Source organism: Pseudopodoces humilis, chromosome 19 (genome assembly GCF_049639895.1).
Source record: "Pseudopodoces humilis isolate 2021_Gansu_Grassland_sample_001 chromosome 19, ASM4963989v1, whole genome shotgun sequence".
NCBI lineage: Eukaryota > Metazoa > Chordata > Aves > Passeriformes > Paridae > Pseudopodoces > Pseudopodoces humilis.
The window spans coordinates 9,049,169-9,070,154 of record NC_142218.1 but is presented as its reverse complement, the minus strand read 5'-3'; the positions used below and the strand labels follow the sequence as shown (position 1 = coordinate 9,070,154).

Below are 20,986 nucleotides of genomic sequence, written 5' to 3'. Positions count from 1 at the left end.
AGGAGAGGTGAGGGGATCAACAGGGGAAAGCACATACTAAAACTTACTCCTGAGCCCCCCTTCACTCATTAAAAACACCCAACCCATGCCAGCAGCAGGCTGGGGATGGGACAGAAGGTGTTACTGGCACTAAAGACCCCCTCATCCCACCACGGAGCTCCAACACGGTTTTTTCCACCTGCTGCCCAGGTGCATGTGGCCGTGAGCCACTTCAAGGTCAAGCTCTATGTGGACTGTAAGAAAATAGCAGAGAAACCCATCAACACCCTTGGCAGCATCTCCACCGCCGGCTTCATCATGCTGGGAAAAGTGACCCGGACCAGGGGGCCCCGGAGCGGCTCGGTGCCGGTGAGTGCTGGGACACGCTGCTGGAGCTGGCTGGGGCAGGAGTGTCTCATCACCCTCAGCTGGTGCCTCCCAGCACTGGCAGAGAGATTTTGTCCCTCCTGCCTTGGTGTGGGGACTGTGATGGGGGTGGCAGCAGGAGCGTGTCCCAGAGGAGCCTTCTGCTGGCGGCATCCCCCGGGCCTGGGGAAGCACAGCTCCTGCGCTGAGATGCTGAGGCAGACAGGAGGGTTTGGGAATTGCTTCTGCAGGGAAGCTTGGGCACATCGAGCGAAGTTGGGAAATGCTGGTGGCTGAAGGCAGCAGAGCTGGGTGTGCCTCAGTCTCCAGTGTGTTTGGATTTGTCTATCTGAATGCAAATGAGGGGAAAATATTCTCCAGTAGAGAGGCTCTTTATCAGCTGCTACTTGGAAAAAAACCTCAACCCAACAGTGAGTGGCCTGTGGGTATGTCCTCCCTGCTTCACACAGCTCTGCAGGGAGCTGCTCCCTGCAAGGGAACAGAAAAAGGATGGGTGGACTTGGTGTCCTGGCCTGTGCACAGTCCTCAGGGCAAAAACACCCTTCTTCTCTCTGTCTGTTCCATTCTTACTCCCCAAAGCAGGAGAGTTAATCGTGTGCAGAATCAGTGGCAAGTTCATCACTCACAAGGCTCTAGTGGGGCTGTAGGAAATCATTCCCCACTGATGTGAAGATCTTGCAACTTTGCTCTGCTTTTAGATCTAGAAGTCCAGGGGAAAACAGCTCAACAGATGATTTATAACTCCCCCTGCCTCAAAGCAAACTCTGTCCCATGTGCATCCCCAGTTGCAAACCGAGGGGCAGAGGTCTGGAACACACCGGGAAAAAAGTGGAATTGCCCGTAAGAAATGGGGTCTGCTATGTAACAAACCAGGGGACAGTGTGTTCAATCAGTATTTACTTGTTTCCTAAATAAATTCTCTGGCAATTTGATCACAAGCCTGTGGCCATCAAGCACGAATCTGTGCTTTCCTTGTCCCTCCCAAATTCTTTCTGCTAGCAGCTTAGCCAGGCAGGTCTGGCCAAATAATAAGCAGCTTTATGCCATCCCTACTCCTGTTGCCTTTCAAGCACAGCAGCTTTCACATGTTCTGTAGCTCTGCTGTCCTTGAGAAGACAGAGTGCCTCATTATTGGTTATCATGGAACGTTATTTAATTTAAGAAATCTTTAAATGCCACTTGATCTGCAGGGCTCATCTGTATCCGTATGCTGCCTGTCACTCTCCCTGGGCTGTACAGCTTGCTCCTGGTTAAATGCATGGAGTGAAAGAAAAAGAAAAAAAAAAATAAGAGAGAAATGGTGTCAAGGAAAGAGAAATTAATCTTTGCCTCATTATTTTGTTTGGCTTTGTGCAGTGTGTGCTTTTTTGTTAATCAAAATGGGAAGATGTGGCTGTTGCGAGGGAGGCAGTGAGAGACTGGTTGGGCTTTCTGGGGGAGGAGGATCACATCTGCCTTTGGAAGCGTTGCCACCACATTTACCCTTCTCCCCATGCCCCCAAGGGGAGCAAATCAAAGTTTGCTTTCACGTTTTGGTGGTGCTGAAGCCCAATTAGTTGAGAACCTGCTGTTATTGCAGGGCTGTGAGTAAACTGGAGATGATGTGATGCTGCTTTGTTGACTTGCTTAGAAAGACAGAGACCTGTGGGCTTGTGGAAAGCTCAGTCTGGGGGTAGTTCTCATGTTGTGGCTTTTTTGGGGCACAGTTATAATTGGGAACACACAGAAGACTCCTGTCAAATCATACCTGAAGATTATTTTTATCACTTGAACTTCACAAGATTTGGTGATGGGTGGTGGGAGCCAATGCTACTTTCTTATTAAACTTTCTTTTTCCTCTCCCAGTTCCAGCTGCAGTCTCTGAAGATCTTGTGCAGCAGTGTGGGGGCAGAGCAGGACAGATGCTGTGATCTCCCTGCACTGGTAAGACAAGGGCACTGCTCTGCTCATTGACAGGAATCTGGGGAGGAGGGGACAAGTCCATGGCACTAGGGTGACACTTGAGATGATTTTGATAGACTCAAGAGGGAAAACATTTTTTTCCTCTTGGGAATAACATCAGTGTGTTTCTTGGTGAAGTAAACAAAACTATGTTTGCTTCAAAAAGAATGAAAACTTACAGTCCTGGTGCAGTGCATGTTTTTCCTGGCATGACCTCATCCTGCCCTGTCCTACAGCTTTGCTGCCATCTCAGCCCCGAGGCACAACATCCCCCACTCTTCCTTTCATTTCTCAGCACAGAGAGCTGCTATGTGGGGTGTAAAAATATGTAGAAAGGAGAAAATTATCTTCCAATATGTGTTTTGCACATTGCAGGCAGGGCTGGTTCATAGCTTTTTCTGTCTACATTTGTTATTCAACAGAAAAAATAAAGCACTTGATTGCTCACAAAAATCTCTCAGTGGAGTAGAGAAAAACCTCTGCTTTTCTTCAAGTAAAAGACTGAATTTTGAAACACTGAGCGTTGTACTTGTGATCCATCCTGCTCTTGCTGTGCAGCTGCTCATGACTGGTTTTGGCTTGATTTCATTTCAGAGGGATGAGGACACCTGCCCTACCTTGGCTCCTGCCTGTTCTTGCACTTCTGGGCGCCCAGGCTTGCCAGGACCCCCAGGGCCCCCTGTAAGTTCACCCTCCCACCCAGTGTATTGCATGTGCTGCTGCTGCTTCATTTCTTGTGGTGTGTTGGGCCCGTGGGTAACACTCCTGAGGCTCTGTGAAGTTTCAGAATCACAGAATCATTCAGGTTGGAAAAGACCCTAAAGACCATTGAGTCCACCCGTTAATCAGGGCTGCCAGGCCCAGCTCTGAACCATGTTCCCAAGAGCCACATCTACACCTTTTAAATCCCTGCAGAAATGGTGACTCCACCCCTGAGCAGCCTGTGCCAGGGCTTAACTCTTTTGGTCAAGAAGTTTTATCCTCATGTCTAATCCAAACCTCCCCTGATGCAACTTGAGGCCATTTCCTCTCATCCTAACTCAAGGAACTTTTCCAGGGCAAGGCTGAGAGTTTCCCTTTGCATTTTGGATGGTGATGAAATGGGGAGATGGAGACTTGGCAGCGCAACAGCTGCAGCTGGGAACAGGCTGAGCAGCTCCTGGTTCCACATTAATCCTCTTAGGAGAGGAGGACAGGTCACCCTCAGTGTCTGCAGAGATTTCATGGATTGGAGGCTCTGAAACTCTCTGTAAATTTAAGACAAAAACAATTCACCAAAAAAAAATCTTCCTATCTGGATCCTGTGTTAAATTGGAGCCTTGTAGTGTGTGCGTGGGTGGACAGTGTAAAGAGAAAGGGGAGACTTTGCTATCCTGTCTGTCCCCAAAGCTCTCTTTCTGTGCAGTGAATGTCACTTGCAAGAAAACCCTGAAGAAATGAGAGGGAAGAGAAAACAGCCATTTCATATGCAGTATGCTCAGGAAAAAGGGCATAAATTCTACCCTATCCATTATGGATGCAGGAAAGCTGTCATGGGTTTAAATCCCAGGAGAAAATATTCCTGTTAAACACTAGGAAGCAGTTACAAAAAAATTTGCTTTTTGAAAGTCTGGGGAAGAATATTTGATTTGCACAAGCCAGCTGAAACTTGACATGCAGCCTTTCCAGAGCACCTCAGTTCAACTACTCCAGGTGCTTTTCTCCTGGAAAATAACCATAATGGAAATATTTGCCTCTGTTTTCGACCGAAAAGGTCTCAGATCACCTCCTGTACTGACCTGTGGTTTAGCTGTGAGCTGAGTTCCGTGCAAGGAGAGTTCCTCATTGCAGAGTAATTACTTGCTCGTTCTGTAGAAGTTTAATTAACAGCACACTCCACTGTCACAGTTTGCTCCAATATCCTAAGTGCATAATTACCAGCTTGCGTTGCTCTGTGGTTTAAGCATGTGGTTTAAGACAACTCCTTAAAGAGCAGGACTCTTTAAAGCATTAGAGGAAATCAGGTTTTGACACATAACCTTCTCCTCACACCACTGAACCCTTGGTAATTTGCTGCAGTTACAACAGCACTCACTGCTATTTTTAAAATTCCAGTTAGCAAGACATGTCCCACCTTGTATTTATCACTGTCCTTAATGAGTGGGTCTGACTAGATCCAGCTGGCTTCTGAAATGATTTTCTGGGCACTTCTGAAAGCACCTTTCCCAAAGTTCCCTGCCTGTGCTTCTCAATTCAAATCCACAGGGTTTTCTTTGTTTTGGATGCAAGAATAGCTATGCTCAGATTAAGATGTCAAAAATTCACACAGAATGAGTTCATGCCAGAAAGTTGGCTTCTTCTCCCCACCCAGAGTTAGGCAGAGGCAGAGCTAAGCCAGGTCTCCCAGAGCCAGGTCTGTCCCTGATCTCAGCACATGTCACTGCTCTGGGGTGGAGAGTGTAAAACCCAACTGAGTTCCAAAGGAGTGTAGATGTGAGCACCCCTTTTCTTCCTTCTCAAGCGTGTTCCCATGTCCATACGAGACATTGTCTCAGCATGGATCCACTGAGAGGGAGTTGGAGAGAGGTTAAACAGGTTGAAACTTCATCTCTCTCTACTGAGAATAAGTGCTGTGTTCCCAATGCTGGTCATGGAGGGGCTGGGTTGTTAATTTCTTCTTCCCTTTCCCACATTTCCTGGACAACTCAATTAATTTTCTTCTTGTCTATTTGTTTCGAGCTCTGTGGGGCAGGAAACATCTTTCAGTGTGGGGCAGTGAAGTACACAGAGTTCTGTCCCCCAGGCTGCTGGTTACAGTGCAATAAATAAAATGATGCTCTTTGTGTCCCACTGGCAGGGCAGCCCTGGGAGGAGAGGACCTCAGGGGGAGCAGGGGGAGCCGGGACCCAAGGTGAGTCCTTAGGCTGGTGATTATCTCACTGCAAGAAGCTGAGCCCAGAGTCTTAACACATCCAGGAGGATGGGATCACTTACTATTAATTAAATGCTCTGTTAGGCTTTGGAAATTGAGATGATGAGCCTGATTGTGCTGAATTAATGCACTGTACGTGGTCAGCAATGTCCTCGGAGAGCAGCTGTGCTGGGACAGGGTCAGGCTTTGTGCTGTGGTTGTTGTTGCCAAATCTCCTGACCAGACACACTGGTACTGCCCTGGGGCAGAGCAGTTCGAGGACGGAGGCAGAGAGGGAACCACAGCCCCGAGGTGAGCATGAGGAATGGCTGGGTCTGAGTCCCCCAGCCCTGGGGACTGTAGCAAACTGTGGTGCAAGTGTTCACATCTCAGTGGTTCAGCACAGGACAGAGCCAGAGCAGACCACACTGTCTGTCCCATTTTTTGGGATGACATTTGGGAAAGCAGCATGGCTGCAGGGGAAAGATTTGGGGGAAGGAATGAGAATGGACACAGACCTCAGAAATGGGCTAAGGAATGCTTCCCTTTGCTCTCTGACCACCTTGAATAACAGGAATAACTTCTTGGGAAGGTGAATTGTGCTCTGCAAAGCAGCCTCTGCCACTTTGCTGTCTGCTCTCATGAAAGATGGACACAAATCTTGGACCTAAAATACAAAGGCAGCTGAGGTTACTGGAGATGCCTTCAGTGCCCCAATTTAATCTTGAATCCTGTGGATGGTTCATGCTGGTCCAGGCCACGCAGTGCAGCCCATGAGAAGAGCAGGCACCAACCACTTCCTTCCCCTATGATTGTTTCCTTGTCTTTGCTTTCAGGGTGAACCAGGCCCACCTGGACAAGTAGGACCAGCGGGTCCCAGTGGCCAGCAAGGGTCTCCAGGTTCCCAAGGAATCACAGTTCAGGGCCCTGTGGTGTGTAACCTCTTCCATTGCCTTTTTTTTTTGTCACTCGCTCTTCGCTCTTCACATTTAGAACCTGTCTCTGAAATGGGTGTCACTGCTGGGATTTGTGTATTTACATCACCCTCACGAACAGCTGAACAGCTGCAGAGGGAGAGATGACAATCAGTGGGTTTTATGCTGACGAGGCCCTGCACTTAATCATTCTGGCCAAAGCCTGCTTTTGTCCAGACTCTCCTTAATGGGCTTTTATTGAAAGCAGCCCAGTGGGGTCCCTTCCAACTCAGGATATTCTATGAATATTCAGTCATTTCTCTTTCCAGTCATCATCATGGCTTGGCAGGGAGTAGTGGCAAGGGCTGCCACATGTCTGGGATGGCAGAATCCCTGTGCACATGCTGTGGCTGTAAATTACCCTGGAACACTGCAGGGAGGAGGAACAACCTGGGACAAGGATGTGGAGCAGCAGGATGCTCTTTGCCTTAAAGTGTTCTGCCACACTCCCAACTGTGTGCTTCTGTTTTATCCAAGGGGCCACCAGGAATTAAAGGAGAGAAAGGAGACACTGGAATCCCTGGCATGCAGGTAATGGTAAACACCACTCCTACTTGTCCCAAAGATTTGCCTTTTTTATTCTCAGTAACTACTTTAAGCAAGTCAGGAGAGTTGTTGCTCTTGTCTGCTTGGGAACTGTCTGTCATTTTGGAATGCCAAAGGGAAATGGAGTCACTTGGTGTAAGAGAGATAGACCTATCTGGAAGCTGGATATTATGGAATTAAAGCTGGGATAACAGCCTTTGCTCTATGCAATGAATAACTCTCTCTCTTCTTTGACCTTTCTCTTCTGTCCTCTGTTACAAGATGAATTAGGGCAATGATAATCAGATGCTGACTTTACCCAGCATTTCTGATTTACAGGGCATTCCTGGTGTGCAGGGAGCTCCGGGCAGGGATGGACTTCAAGGCGCAAAGGTAAAACACCTCACCCCTGAGGTTTTATGCATGAGTGCCTAAAAATCTGCTAGGAGTGTCCCAGCAGAGACCCAAAACATCCCAATGCAACTCCCAGTGCAGAAGTGAATGATCTTTTCACAAAGGGATTGGGGAAGAAAAATGGGATAATTTCATGTTTGGCCAAATTTGAGCAGATGCCACCCTTCCTGCTGGTTGACAGATCCTTTTTTCCCCATCTTTAGCAAGCTCCTGTTAAAAGCAGGATGTGGAAAAATATCTCACTGTTTATGAGGTCTCCTAGAATCCTCTCATCAGTAAATGACTGGATTTGGCTTTGCAGGGGGTGAGGGGACTCGAAGGCACAGCTGGGCCTCCAGGACCTCCTGGACCAAGGGTGAGTACCTCCTGTGAGTGATGCACTCTGAAATCTGTTCCTCAGCAGAGTTTTGTGATTTCACCTAGAAGTGTCAGGGCAAACCCCCTTCCTGGGGTACCACGGGGAACACCTGGCACATTCTGCAGGTGCCCCCTTTCCCTGCCACTCTCAGTGTAAGAAGAAAATCCTTGGCTTCCTCTGGAAAGTCCTGAGGAAGCTTCATCACAGCAGGGAGATCCTTATTTTGCTGTTCTCGCTTTCCTGACACTACTGTTCTCCAACTGTTGGTTGAGTTGGAGGTGATTTGGCTTGTTAGACTGAAATCAACAGGAGCTGAGGATGCAGGCAGTGTGAAAGGTTTTCTCCCCATGTCACTGCCAGTATCTGCTGCCAGGGCTGGATGGAGATGGGTGTAGCTGCACTCTGTCATGCCCAGGGTAGCAGAACTTTAAGATCTGCTGATTTACAGCTCCTAATTGGAAGTCACCACAGGAACACTTCATTTTACTTGGGAAACTGAACCAAATTTGGGTTTAGTTGATGGCTGGTGGACCTGATAAGTTACTGATTCTCACAGCTGAATCTCACAGCTGAGTCTCACTGCTGAATTATAAGGAATTTGGCAGTGGTTGTGCTAAGTTATTTATGGGAGCCAAGGTTGAATTAGGCTCATAACTTTGACTTATTCATCCTGGGAATATGTGGAGCTGGCAGGATTGAGCCTCAGCTTTTTAAATATGAGGAAAGTACTGTCACCTTCAGAGCAGGCTCTGAAAGCTGTTCTGGTGCTGCCTTGAAAACTTTTCTCATTTTGACTGCTCAGAAAAGTCGCTAATATCTACTGAGTTCAAGTATAATAGCCAGAAAATTCTAAAACAAAGTATTTCTGCTAGTTGCTTTTGGCTGATTTTTTTCTTCCCTTTATGGCTCCAAAAGGCACAGATAGTTCACAAAGAGGAGATGACCACAGCAGGCACTTCCCACTCTCTAAGCTGCTGTTGATGTTGTAAAGTATTAGAGGTCAGCAAAGGTTCTAAAGGAAAAAGAAAACAACCATGTGGTACTGGGAGGCTGAAGAAGAGGGCTGTGCTCTAGGCTCTGTCTAAATCTGAATATATAATGAAAGATCAAAAGCCTGTAGGATGTAAACTACACTGCAGTTTGTTGGCAAAACTCAGCTTTGCTGGCTTGGCCATAATTGAGATGGTGATGGGAAACGATGTGAGCATGACTCACACACAGTGTGCTTTGAACAGTGGGCTCGTGGCTGGACAGGAAACTTAAAGCTACTGTTCCCTTGCTTGAGTCCCCTAAACTCCCACCACGTGTGCCCCTGGAGCCCTTGAACAGAAATAAACGTTAGGAATTAACTGGATTTTTAATCCGTAATGTCTGCAGGGTTTCCAAGGAGCTGCAGGCGCCCGAGGCAGCAGCGGTGAGAAGGGACCTCCAGGTGATGTTGGGCCAACAGTAAGTTTCTGCTTCTGGGTCTTGAAGGCCAAGACATGAAATAATTGAATGGAAATGAGCTGTTCCCCCAGCATCTCTGCCTCAGAGTCTGAAGAATGGTTTAAATTCACACTCATCCTTCTTTAGGACCTGTCTGGGCATTCAAAACCTAGGCTGCTGATCTGTTGATAAAGCACTCAACAAATCCCACCTCTCTTCGCCCTCTGCAGATTCACCTGCTGCACAAAACCTAAACAAATTTCTGGTGTAAGTTTCTCAAACAAATCAAGAAAGTCACTCCTGAGCTGGAGCAGCCAGCAGGGCTTGCAGGTGAAAACACAGATCTAAATGTCGCAGGTATTTCTTCTCCTCAGATGTTAAAAACCATCGTGTCCTGTTGGGAAATCTGTTCTAAGAGCACATCTGAGAAATTTCTGCATCCCTGTTGATGGTGCTTATCCCACTGCTCCAGTTACTGATTCATTATTCTTTTTCTTGAAAAACAAAGTTTTTGGGTATGAGTTCATACTTTTAAATACGGATTTAAAGCTCTTACAATCACTGCCATGAGGTCAAGGAAACAACAAGAGTGTGAAAAACAAACTTTGTGTTCCATGTCCCACTAATGTAACCCACATCCCAAAAATGTCTTTGTTTGCTTGTTTTCTGTTCTTCCTTTCCTTAGACTTCTTTATTTTTAATTTTTTTTCCCCCTTTAGGGGCTGCCAGGTCCCAAAGGAGAAAGAGGAGAGAAAGTGAGTTTTTCTGGTGCTGGGTGACGCTGTCAGTGCATCATACCCACAAAAGAGTGGATGTAGTAACCTGAATTACAGCCTTTGCTTACAATTCCAAACCAAACCTCTCCAGTGTTGGTTGTACCTATTGCTTGTTGCCTTTCCTTTCACCTGCACAGGCTGGGCTGATGGGCTATAAATAATCCCACAGCAGTCACGAGCTCCTTAGTATCACTTGTAGTAATAAAGCAGAAATGTCAAATGCAAATCCATTCTTTGCTGAGAAGGAAAAAAACAAACCAGCTTGGCTCCACTTTTTTCTGGTTTAATGTGTTACAAAAGGGGAGTAATTTGTAATAATCACTGTCTGTGGCACAGGACAGAACCCTGGCACTCAGGACATCCACACTACCTTGGAAAGTTATTTTGTTGGGAAAAGAAGTTTTTCAAGTGTTTTTCATCCTGACTTCTGGTTAAATCAAAATGCCATGGCTTTCTAGGAGTCATTGCCAAGACTGACTTATGTAAATTCTTCTTCAGATGGGGATGAGGTGCTTTTGTCTCAAGTTAATGCCTCAGAATTATAATTTTTAGGAGCATTCTCCTACCAGTCCCACCAACTTTTCCTTTTCTAGCGTTTTTTTAACACTGGAACTTTCCATTTCCCCCCTCCTTTGGGTGTTGAACAGAGCAGCTTTTTAAGCCTGGATTACCTGCACTGTGATCCAGCCAGAGGTGTATGTTTTATAAACAGTTCTGGAAGTAGGTGCATTAGGTATGAATTTTCACAGTCAGTGTTTATTTTCAAACAGGTTTTTACATTTTTATCGCCTTTCCCTACTTTACTAAAACTTTCTGAAGGGCCTATCATATATGATTTATTCAAAATAATACAGTAAGAATCAATATTCATAGAAGATAGAGTCAAAGATAGGACAATGCAGTATCTGATCATACTAAATGTTTTACATATCACAGAACACTGAGTTATAGACTTAGCATCTTTTCTGATAAAATTTGAGGGTGAAATTTGCTCTCCCATTTTTGGTAATTATTTAGATTCGGTCTGGGCCTTTTGATGTGCAGGAGAAAAGCAATTATTGATGTTTCCAATTTCAATTTTCTGGTTTCAGAGCTTCGTGATAAATAAATAGAGCTGCATTTCACAGTAATTAATATCTCTGGAACTCAAGCTGAGAAAATGAATGGGCTGAAAGCTATCATGCATTATGAGATCGATCCTTTCTAAAAGATATTAATACTTCCTTTCTCTCTTAATTAAAAAAAAAAAAAATCCTTCATTTTAGGGGGAACCACAGTCTTTGGCCACAATTTACCAGCTCGTTAGCCAGGCTTGTGAGCGGATGATTCAGAGTGAGTATAACCAACCCAGCTCCTGAGTCTGTTCATGTTGTGATGGGACAAGGGGATGGCTTTAAGCTGAAGGATTTGATTTACCTTGGATATAAAATTCTTCCCTGTGAGGGTGGTGAGGCCCTGGCACAGGGTGCTCAGAGAAGCTGTGGCTGCCCCTGGATCCCTGGAAGTGTCCAAAGCCAGGCTGGACAGGGCTTGGAGCAGCCTGGGATAGTGGAAGGTGTCCCTGCCCATGGCAGAGGTTGCAATGAGATGAGCTTTAAGGTCCCTTCCAACCCAAACCAGTCTGTGATTCTATGATCCTATGACTCTCCAGAAGTGGAAAACCAGAGGGGAGGCAGCCTGTAGTGATCCCAGCAGCTCCATGACCCCATGCCCTGCTGAGCACCACAAACAGCAAATGTCCCATCTCAGGCTCTAAGTGCTACTTTGGCTTTATTGGGTGGCATTAGCACAGAAAATACATGCAAAATATTTATTTGAAAAACCCTTTGGTGTTTTGCAAAGCCTCCTTTATTTCTTAAATGGAAAAGCTTGAAACTAATTTGAGAGAAATTATTCTTTCAGCGAAATGTGCTGATTCCTCCCAAGACGAGGCAGTTTTGTAAAGCTCCTGTGCTGTGATGCACAAAGAGAAGCAGTGCCTTGTCCAAGGTCAGGCAGCAAAGTCATCACTCAGCTGCCCATCTTCATCTTCTGCCTTTCTCAGTTTGGACTGACAGCTTTTTAGCACTAGCTGATCATTCTAAGTGCCTTTTTAGACAAAATCCTTTTATTTTGACCTCTCTTCTGAATTTCCCAGCTAGGGAAATGTTTATTTTCTGTCTTGCCTTCTCAGCTCATGTGTTGAAATTTGATTCATTCATACATGAACATACAAGGAAGCCAGTTCCCATTTGGGAGGAAAGGTTAAAACCAGGAGAACCAGGACCACCAGGTCCTCCAGGCCCACCGGGGAACAGTGGAGAAAGAGGAGAAAATGGCAGCCCTGGACAGCCAGGCAAAGATGGGTACCCAGGAGAGAGAGGTATGGACAGAAGTGTTCATAAGCATTTTTCACTGCATCTTTAATACTTTAACTAAACATCTCAGTGCCTCAAGCAGTACTGTATAAATAATCCATGATATTATCTCATTTCATTGCTGTTTTCCTTTTGGACTTTTCCATTCTAGGAAGAGACACCCAAATTATAAATCTCAACAAACAGGGAGAAGCCAGATGGAGACCACTCTATTTTCAAACTCTGCACGGAAGGAAAGGCCAGTTTAGCACCATTTGTAGGTTTGGGGGGGATGGAGAGTTTAATTTTAGAGGGCAGGAGGCTTTTCCTACATAAAAGCAGCCGTTTGGGTGAACACATGGTGGTGGAACAGATCAGCTTTAGGCAGAAATGAGGAGTGTTGGAAAACACTGATGGAAGGCATGAGGCAACTGGAGCAATCTTTAAAGGGGAATTAAGTTTCTGGAGCAGTAGTTTCAGCAATGAAGTCTCAGACATGACTAAAGAAATAGATTAATGTAATCTGAGAAGTGGCCTCAGTTATTGCACATGAATGAGTGAAATGGATTCACAGACAGTGTTTGTCAGTGGCTCAAGTAATTGTCTGTCAAAATAAAAAGAAAAACATTGGTTTCAGCAGTGTCCTGACACCTCTGAGTAACTGGAAGTGTTTAACTCCTTCCTCCTGCAGTAGTCAGTCTTGGCTGGTATGTGCAGAGCTTATCAAATTGTCACTTCAGAGAGAAAGGAAAAAGGAGTAACAACCTGCAGATTTTTCCAGCCTGTCAAGCAGGAGAGGGCAGAAGATGGATCTCAATGAAAAACCACCTGGAGGACATGGCTGATCAAAATATTTTCATCTTAAAACAATGAAAAAACATATTTTGTCAAAATGTAACTGTTTTCTCTGAGAGGTACTGGTTTAATGAGAAATTTAACAGGAAAATATCAATCCTGCCTAACCAGCACCTGGTCAAAGAGATAGTTCAGCTTTGTGATTTGTTTGATCCACATGAAGAGCACAGAGGTGGACCTGACCCTCAGGCTGGTGCAGTAACACAACTGCTATGAATTTCTCTGTGAAAAATGTTCATTCCCACCCCTATTGGGCTACAAATCAGTGCTGCTTGGATCAAAGAAATCAGTGCCCTGCTGGTCACAGCAAGAGTAGGTGCCCAGACTGAATGAAAGCAAATGGATGTTTCTCTGTGTTGCCAATGGCTGTGACTCCACTTTGACACATGGAGAGACTGCAGGAGCCTCAATTCAGGGTGAAATTTGACATAAAGTGAAGCAACACTTATCTCTTATCTGTGAATAGGTGCCCCAGGGCCCAAAGGAGAAAAAGGGATGTCTGGACCCAGTGAGGAAGGGAGCCAAGGACCCAGAGGCAGAACAGGTAAAGTGACCACAACCTCTGTCTATTGATCCAGCAAAGCCATGTGATGGCCACCAGCTCTCAGATTCAAAGCATCATCCAGCTGAAGGACCTCTGTGGTGGGGTTGGACTCACCTTCCCACCACAGCCCTGTTGGCAGCATCCTTGATGGTTCCTCTCTGCTAAAAGGCAAGAGATTACTCCAGGCAGCTTCTTCTCTCCGGTAGCTATTCCCAGGGGATGATGTATTTTGATGACCTGAGACACATCCAGGGAGTTTTACTTTTGCTGCCTTTTTTGCATGCAAGACCAGATGCTCGGGGGATAGAAACTCTGAAAATTCAGCTCATGGAACATAAGGGTTTGTGAGTAATCTGAGGATTTGGCGTACTCCTCCACCCTGATCCCTGCTACTTGGGATCTGTGGGAAGTTTGCCACTGGCATAAGAAACCAGGAACTGTCAAGAGAGTGTGGTCAAACACATTCTTCATTTAATCTTCTATAGCTAAGATGTAAAGACACAAAACCCAATGGCTCTGGATGGGTCCTGGGGTTAAGGTGATTCTCTGCATTAACATGTAATGGATTTGGGCTTCTCATAACCAGGCTCCACTTTCAGCCAAGCTGGGCACCCTGAAGGTCAGGACTACTGGGATTCAGGTACTGGGATTACAACAGGTTTTCCAACAGGCAGGTCCTATCTATCCACCAAAATGAGGAAGCCACGTTCAGAAAAATTACCTGCCATGTAGGATGGAGGAAAGAAAATACAGAAGAGGTATTACACTGCTACAGCGAATGTGCTACAGCTTACTGTGCTTCTCCTTCTGCAGGCCCACCAGGAGAAGTTGTGCAGGGAAAACCAGGTCCCAAGGGTTACCCTGGGAATGCTGGCCCTCCAGGTTTTCCTGGTGTCAGAGGGCAGCCTGGGCAGCCTGGGCATCCGGGGGGCTGTGATACCTCTGGGTGTTACGAGGCCGATAGAAGAGGTAAGTCCCAACTATGTCAGTACAAAAGTTATGATTTCATGGCTGGTCTTTGGTTACTTCTCTTGAGCCAGGCAGAGACCTCTGTTCACCCTTCAGGCACCATCAGTCCTGCAAAGCCTCCTTTGCAAAGCAGTCAGGGTGATCCCCACAGGGATAAAAGCCAGTTCCACGGGCTGTTCCTCAGCTGTCCTCCATGGATTAGCACATAACAGCAGCAGTAGTCAAGCAGGTGGGCAGTGATCATGGGGGATCAGTTCTTCATGTCCCCAGCAATGTTTCCATGGAGGATGGAGAGAGGAACAGTTCCTCAGTTCCTACATTTACATTTTGTGGAGGCTCAGTGCAACAAAGACCAGGGTGATGAAGAAACTCACTGTCACGGAACAAAAAATTTACAAGGGAAATGGTTTAATTCTGTGCCATTCCTTCTCAGACCCTGACATTGATTTATTCATTTGCTCAGTGGCCTCATCCTTTCCACACACAGATTTTGTCCCCTGATGGCTGGGGCGGAGGCAGCTGAAGACATCACTTTTCCCTGGAAATCTCTGGAAGAAAACTCCACAGCTCCAAAAGAAGCAGCAACCCAAATAGCAGATGTGTTATGTTTTTTTAATGCCCCATCATTTCTGTACGGACAAGTCAATCAAACTCCTCAGCCACAGCCTGTGTCTGGCTGAGCCGTCTGTCTGCACAACTGCAGTGCTCAAACTCACATCGAACGTCCCACAGCAAGACAAAGGCACAGCTGGGCACTCAGGCTGACAGACTTGTAAGAAAAAGAAATACTGTATTGAAATGCTCAGAAATAACAGATAATTTCTGCCCACTTGTCTGCTTGTGGTTTCTTTTTGTCAGATGTTGTTCTGTGTCCCCAGCACAAAGAAAAGCAGCACCTCGTAACCAAAGAAGCAAATCCACTGGAGCAAAGCTGCATTTTCTGTTGGCTGCCAAGGTAACAAAGTCTAGCACCATCTTGGCTGTTTCTGCTTTTGGCAGAATGCTGATGGTTTCCTTGCAGGGGTGTTTTGTACACAAACATTGCAGCCAGCGATTACCTTACTGTGATGTGACAAACTGCTGTTCAATTCCTCTGGGGCTTGGTAACTCAGGCAAAGCCTTACATGAGTCACAACCATGTGCTGAGAGGAGCTGGAGATTAACCTACTGTCTCTTCCATGTCTCCCTCCTGCAGGCTGAGTAGCTACTTTAATCAGGTGGAATACTGAACAGCTCTGAGTCTGGCTTTTACCCACATGACGAGGTAATTGTCATGTTACACCCCTTCCCATGCCATCAGCTGAGATGTGTCTGCAACAAAACATGCAGATATTGATAAAAATGTTCCTCCTTCTTTGCAATCACTGCTTCAGGCTGTGCTGGATCATTGCCTGTAACTTGTCCCTGCTTCAGAAACAAGATGAACTCTGAACTCTTATTTAAACCCTAACTCTAAAGCAGAGTGGCACAAAAAGTATCAGTACAGATGTATCAAAGCTGTTGAGAGGTAAAAGATGGAGCATCATGCACATTCCTCTGCGTTTATTCTGGATGTGTAATTTCTTCAGTTACATACAGGCTGACAGCCTGGGTGTTCATACAGCCAGCCTTTGAAAACTAAGCAGCAAATACATCACACTTAGAAAGTAGATTGTCACATCAACACCAAGGAGAAAGAGGTTTACCTTAAGAGAACTGTCATTTTTAGACAAGGAGTCCAAATATTATTTCTTCTTGTCATTAAGGAAAAATCCTACAGAGTTAAGAAATTCTGCTAAAGGAACATTGGAACATGTCAGACTTGTGTGGGAGCCAACTTACAACAAAAGTCAGATAAAATATGGTTAGTGCATCCTGTAAGTATTTAAAGTAGTCCTTGGCTTTATGTGTGTTCATTCTCTAGAAACTCACAAGAATTAATATTTTCAGCATGACGTATATTCCCTTTGGAAAATGTAGGAAAATGCATAGAAATGCCACTCTGATAGAAGTAACATTTCTGTTCACTGTGGAGCTCTCCAGAGTTGCCTTGACATATAAAATGAAAACCTTTTAGCTCAGATGAAATGTTGTTGCAGACAAAGCTCCAGTCAGAAGAAAAAGGAGAGGTCAGAGGAGCTGAAGGCTGCAGCACAGAAGGAACACAATGTTTGGAAGGGACACATTCACAGGAGCACCTTGCACAGGTGTTGGGAGTTGCAGTGTTTATACAGGTCAAAGGGCTTTGGAACTGTTCTTTACAGATTCCTCGGAAAAAAACCAAAACAACAGAGCCAAACCTGCATTAAGTTGGTTTAGAATAGCTCTGAATTTAGCACTGAGTATAAAGTCCAAAGCTGTGATAACTGGCAGGTGAAAGCAGTGGGCAGCAAAGGCAAGGAGGCAAAAGGGGTACCTACACAGCAGACCAGAAAATTCTTACCATGAAATGCTTACAAAATGGGGAAGGTGAGCAGTGCAATGAGGACATCTGCATTTTCAGGTTATTCTGCTCCCTTTCTGACTTAAACCAGTGCAGCCAAATTCCCAGTTCTGAACTTGCTGTTCTGCCTGTTCAGATTATTAACCGCAGGTGATTTGAGACAGAGCTCCTTTATGTTTCTGTATCAACTGTTTTTGAAAATTCTCATATCCCCTCACTGTTGGGATTTGATATATTTTGATGGAATTTCAAGCAGCATGTGCTTTTGTCTGGTTATTTCAGATACAACAGGAACGGTCAGACTTGAACAAAATTGGGTCCCAGCAGGGCTATTGATTAGGAGACAGACAACCTGCACAAACAACTTGTCCATTTATCTTCCTAAACTTTGTCCCATGAGTGGTTTTATCTACTTGAAATCAAGGATATTTAGTTCATGTAGTGTCACAGAGCCTGTGCCAGTGCTTTGTAACCCAATTCCTCGAGCCCAGGAGCTTTTCTGATACAAGATTTTAGGCACTGAGATTTTGACCCACCTGGTATAGGTATAAGTATAGGTAGATTCTGGCAGAGGCTGAGGACTTTTCAGTAACAGATATTTTTGCAACAAGCATCTTTTTGAGGTGTTACCTCTGTCTCAGGAGCAAGATACAACCACAGGAATAACCAGCAATGCCGTTAACAAGCAGCAGAGCTTGTTATGCCCTTTCTCCATGACTCAACAGCTTGGCTGGACCAGAATTAAAGGGCTGGAAACAAAAAGATATCCTGGGAGTGGATAAAGTGTGATTAATGGATATCACTGCAGTGGGAGAGGGCCAGGTGGGACCATTGAGCCAGGTGGGGCTGTTATGGGGGTATTTTTCTTAGGACTGCCCATGAATCTTACATCTCACATCTGCATCTCTCTGCCTGTCTGCCTCTACACCAGTGAATTTCCTTCAGTCAAGTTTCTTGATAAATGTCTAAAGAAACTTCTCCAAAAGGGAGGTGTTGTAAGCTATGTGGATTAATTCATTGGGGAATCAGCCCTGGCAATGCTGGGGAAATGGGGATTGCACAGATCATCCTACCAGCCAGCTGCAGACAAAATACCCTGCATCCTCTTTGGCTGGGAAGGTGATCTGCCCAAAGTGAGCATTAGGGAAGCAGGAGAAATGAGATTTAGGGAAAAACAGAACAATGGAGGTAACAGAGGTTGTTACAGTCAGTTTTGTTCCATTCATGCCCAAAGGAGTAGAACTGGAGGGAAAGCATCAAACACCATGGTAAGGATTCAATCTTTCCTGCACAAGTAAAACAGAAAAGATCAACATCCATATCTGCTGTCTTTGATGTTTTTGGTGTCTCTGAGCTTAGTTTTACACTCCTGGAACCTGAAACCATATACTTAGCTCTGGATCCCTTCCAAGACACTTTTAGAGCTCTTGTTGTGTCCCACTCTTGCTTCCTCACTCTTTTTCTGATGTCAGCTTGTTCACTCAAGTCCTGGGAATCATTTCTGAGCTGGGAGCATTACAAATGCCAACAGTCTGGCTGCATGCATTTTCCTGGAGTCTTTCATATGCTAAAAACCTCTGTGTTCCATGGGTTTGAAATAGCACAATTATTCATTATTCTACAGTTATAGTCTGGTTCATGTCCCAGTTTTATTCCAGTTTCTGATCACTGAATCCTATGGAGATAGCATCCTCCTCAACAACTTCTAAGATGGAATAACCTGCTTAAGAAAGAGCAGTAGATGCTGTTTCCTAATTTCTCCCCTTAGACTTTAAAAGGAGGCACATCAGAAGCAAAAACAAGAATTTATTTGAACTTTAACCTGAGAAACTACTTATGCAACATGCGAAGAGATGTAGTTATCAGTGTATGGAAGCTGCTATGACATTAACAAAGCAGAGGATGCCAGGGACCTGCCCTACACCAGTAACACCTTTGTATGGGGTTTCAGCTGTCACTTCTCATCTTGTCCCACCAAACCCTGTGATCCTGCAGCGGCACTGACTCTTCGGGGACACAATCACATCCTTAGCACTCCTGGTCACACCTGATACTTCTGATGTGCTAGTGGAGCTCTTTCCTCCACCTCCTCCTGCATGGCAGAGCGGTTCTGCCCAGGATTTCATGTCCTGCTCCATTGCAGTCCCAGTGCCACGCTCCCCCTGAGACACTGCCCTTCACACAGCATACACTGGCCACAACTTGGAGCAGAAAAGGTGAAAATTGGAGATGAGCCCTTTGCTGTGAACAGTTTGTGCCTGTCCCTCCTGAACTTCCCAATATGTCACCTTGAGCATTTGGCTCTTATTCTGTCCTTAAATCTTTATCAGTGCTCCTGGTGCCTCCAAGCCATTCCCTTCTGCCCACCGGGGTCCAGCAGCAGCTTTTGCTGCCCAGCCAGCCTGGCTGGGCTTCGGCTGTGGCTCCCGTGTTTGCTGGGAGCTGTGAGCAGAGAGTCGAGCTGCTGCTGACTCCATCCCAGTTGGAAACTGCTGGTTTTACTGCTGAGAATGTGCATGCACAGCCAAGCCTCCCACCTGCTCTGCTGCTAGTGATTCCCATGTGTTCAGGAGGAGGAGGAGGGGGAGGCAGAGGGAGCTGTGAGCAGCTGCTGTGGGCATTGCTGTGATACAACACCCAGCAGTGCCCAGGGTCGGAAATATTCCACCTTCACGATCCTTCACCCCAAATGTGGAGAGGAGCTGGAGAGGCCTCACCCCGGGCCCCAGGGTGGCTGTGACAGGCCTTGGCAGCCCTGCCGTGCCCCAGCCCTGCACACACACTGCAGCTGTGCCGAACATTTATGCACTAGACCTTGAAGATGTTCGACTGTTTGTTTTCCTTTCATTGCCGTAAGCAAACTCACTGACTGTGAAAAGGGATAAATTAGCATCTCCAAAGGCTGAGGCTCTCTTCATTCTGAAAACAAGCAACGAGGAGCAGCAGCTCGGCTCCCTCCCTCCCTCCCAGCCCGTGCTGTGCCAGCACAGCTCTTTGGGGAACAGGCCCAAACCATGGCTACTCTGCTTTCTTTGTGAGCCAAACACATTTTAAGCACTTGGCTGAGTCTGTGAACACAGAGGTCAGTTGTAGTTTCTTAGATGAGGCCTCACAGGCTGATCACTGCACTGATTTTTAACCTGTGCTGTTCGGGCTGAGCGCACTGACTTGTATTTCAAAGAAGTCTCTAAACGCCATTGTTTGGGTTCCAGCATTGCTGCCACAGGCTGCTCGCTGAGCCGTGTGGCAGGAACGAGCCTCATGTGCCCGGCTAGCACACAGGGCTGCCACACGTCCCAGCTGGGCTCTCACCTGCCTCTGGCTTCTACCAGAACCTTCTGTGCTGCTCCCCAGACAGCTGCCTGCCTCTCCCGGTGTGCATTCCCCTAAATTCAGGGCAGGGTAACCTTCCCAGAGCCCAGACAGTCTCCTGATGCTGATCCCAGCCGTGGGGCGTGCAGGAGGTGCTGGGCAAAGCCCAGGTCCCGGAGCTGCCTGGTCTGAGCCTGGTCTGAGCTGTGCTCTCACGGCAGGTCCTGAGGCAGCTGCATTTCTAGACCACATCTGCCTCTGCCTGCACACACCGGTAAAATGTTCATAAGCCCTTCTGCCTCTGAGGGCTCTGAAGGAAGCAGGGAGACACTGGGCTGTGGGCCCAGCTGGCATCCAGCACTGAGGGTGGGAATGGTGAGCCAGACCAAACTGATCTGGACAGACTGAAACACAAGAAGTTTCACTTCGACGTGAGGAAAAACTGCTTTACATTGAGGGTGGCAGAGCACTGAAGCTGCCCCAGGAGGTCATGGACTCTCTCTCTTTCTAGGACCTAAATAACCTGCTGCAGGTGACCCTGGCACATTCCTTTATTATCCTGACACCATCCTGGATTTCTGTTCTGGCTTCCCCATGTCTAGGTACCTTCCCCACCTACACCAAGGGTTTTACAGCTCTTTCAGTGCCCCAGTTTAATCTTGAATCCTGTGGTGGTTCTTTACCACTCTTGGTCCCAAGCAGTCATCTAAGCCTTTCCAGACTCTCTGCCTTTACCAGCTGAGCACAGACCACATTCTGCACAGGTATCCCAAATTTGGAACTTTATTTATAAAATGACTTATACAGGGACACACAGTCCTGAAAGACTTCAGCCTGACAGGGCAAAATCACTGGGCAGGGCACAGTGAGACTGCT

At 46.3% G+C, this 20,986-nt stretch overlaps 1 protein-coding gene across 1 annotated transcript in view; it reads left to right on the top strand.

The window, feature by feature from the left end:
* The window catches only part of COL20A1 (collagen type XX alpha 1 chain), a 49,902-nt gene extending 34,804 nt beyond the window's left edge, over positions 1-15,098 (top strand). Inside the window, exons 26-40 of the mRNA XM_005524797.3 lie at positions 190-348; positions 2,212-2,289; positions 2,902-2,988; positions 5,144-5,197; positions 6,034-6,129; positions 6,649-6,702; positions 7,036-7,089; positions 7,412-7,465; positions 8,846-8,917; positions 9,616-9,651; positions 10,938-11,004; positions 11,846-12,034; positions 13,330-13,407; positions 14,221-14,376; positions 14,864-15,098. Coding sequence (XP_005524854.1) covers positions 190-348; positions 2,212-2,289; positions 2,902-2,988; positions 5,144-5,197; positions 6,034-6,129; positions 6,649-6,702; positions 7,036-7,089; positions 7,412-7,465; positions 8,846-8,917; positions 9,616-9,651; positions 10,938-11,004; positions 11,846-12,034; positions 13,330-13,407; positions 14,221-14,376; positions 14,864-14,877 — 1,248 coding nt within the window. The 3' untranslated portion in view covers positions 14,878-15,098. The remainder of the gene's footprint in view (positions 1-189; positions 349-2,211; positions 2,290-2,901; positions 2,989-5,143; positions 5,198-6,033; positions 6,130-6,648; positions 6,703-7,035; positions 7,090-7,411; positions 7,466-8,845; positions 8,918-9,615; positions 9,652-10,937; positions 11,005-11,845; positions 12,035-13,329; positions 13,408-14,220; positions 14,377-14,863) is intronic.
* Positions 15,099-20,986: the final 5,888 nt, after the last annotated feature.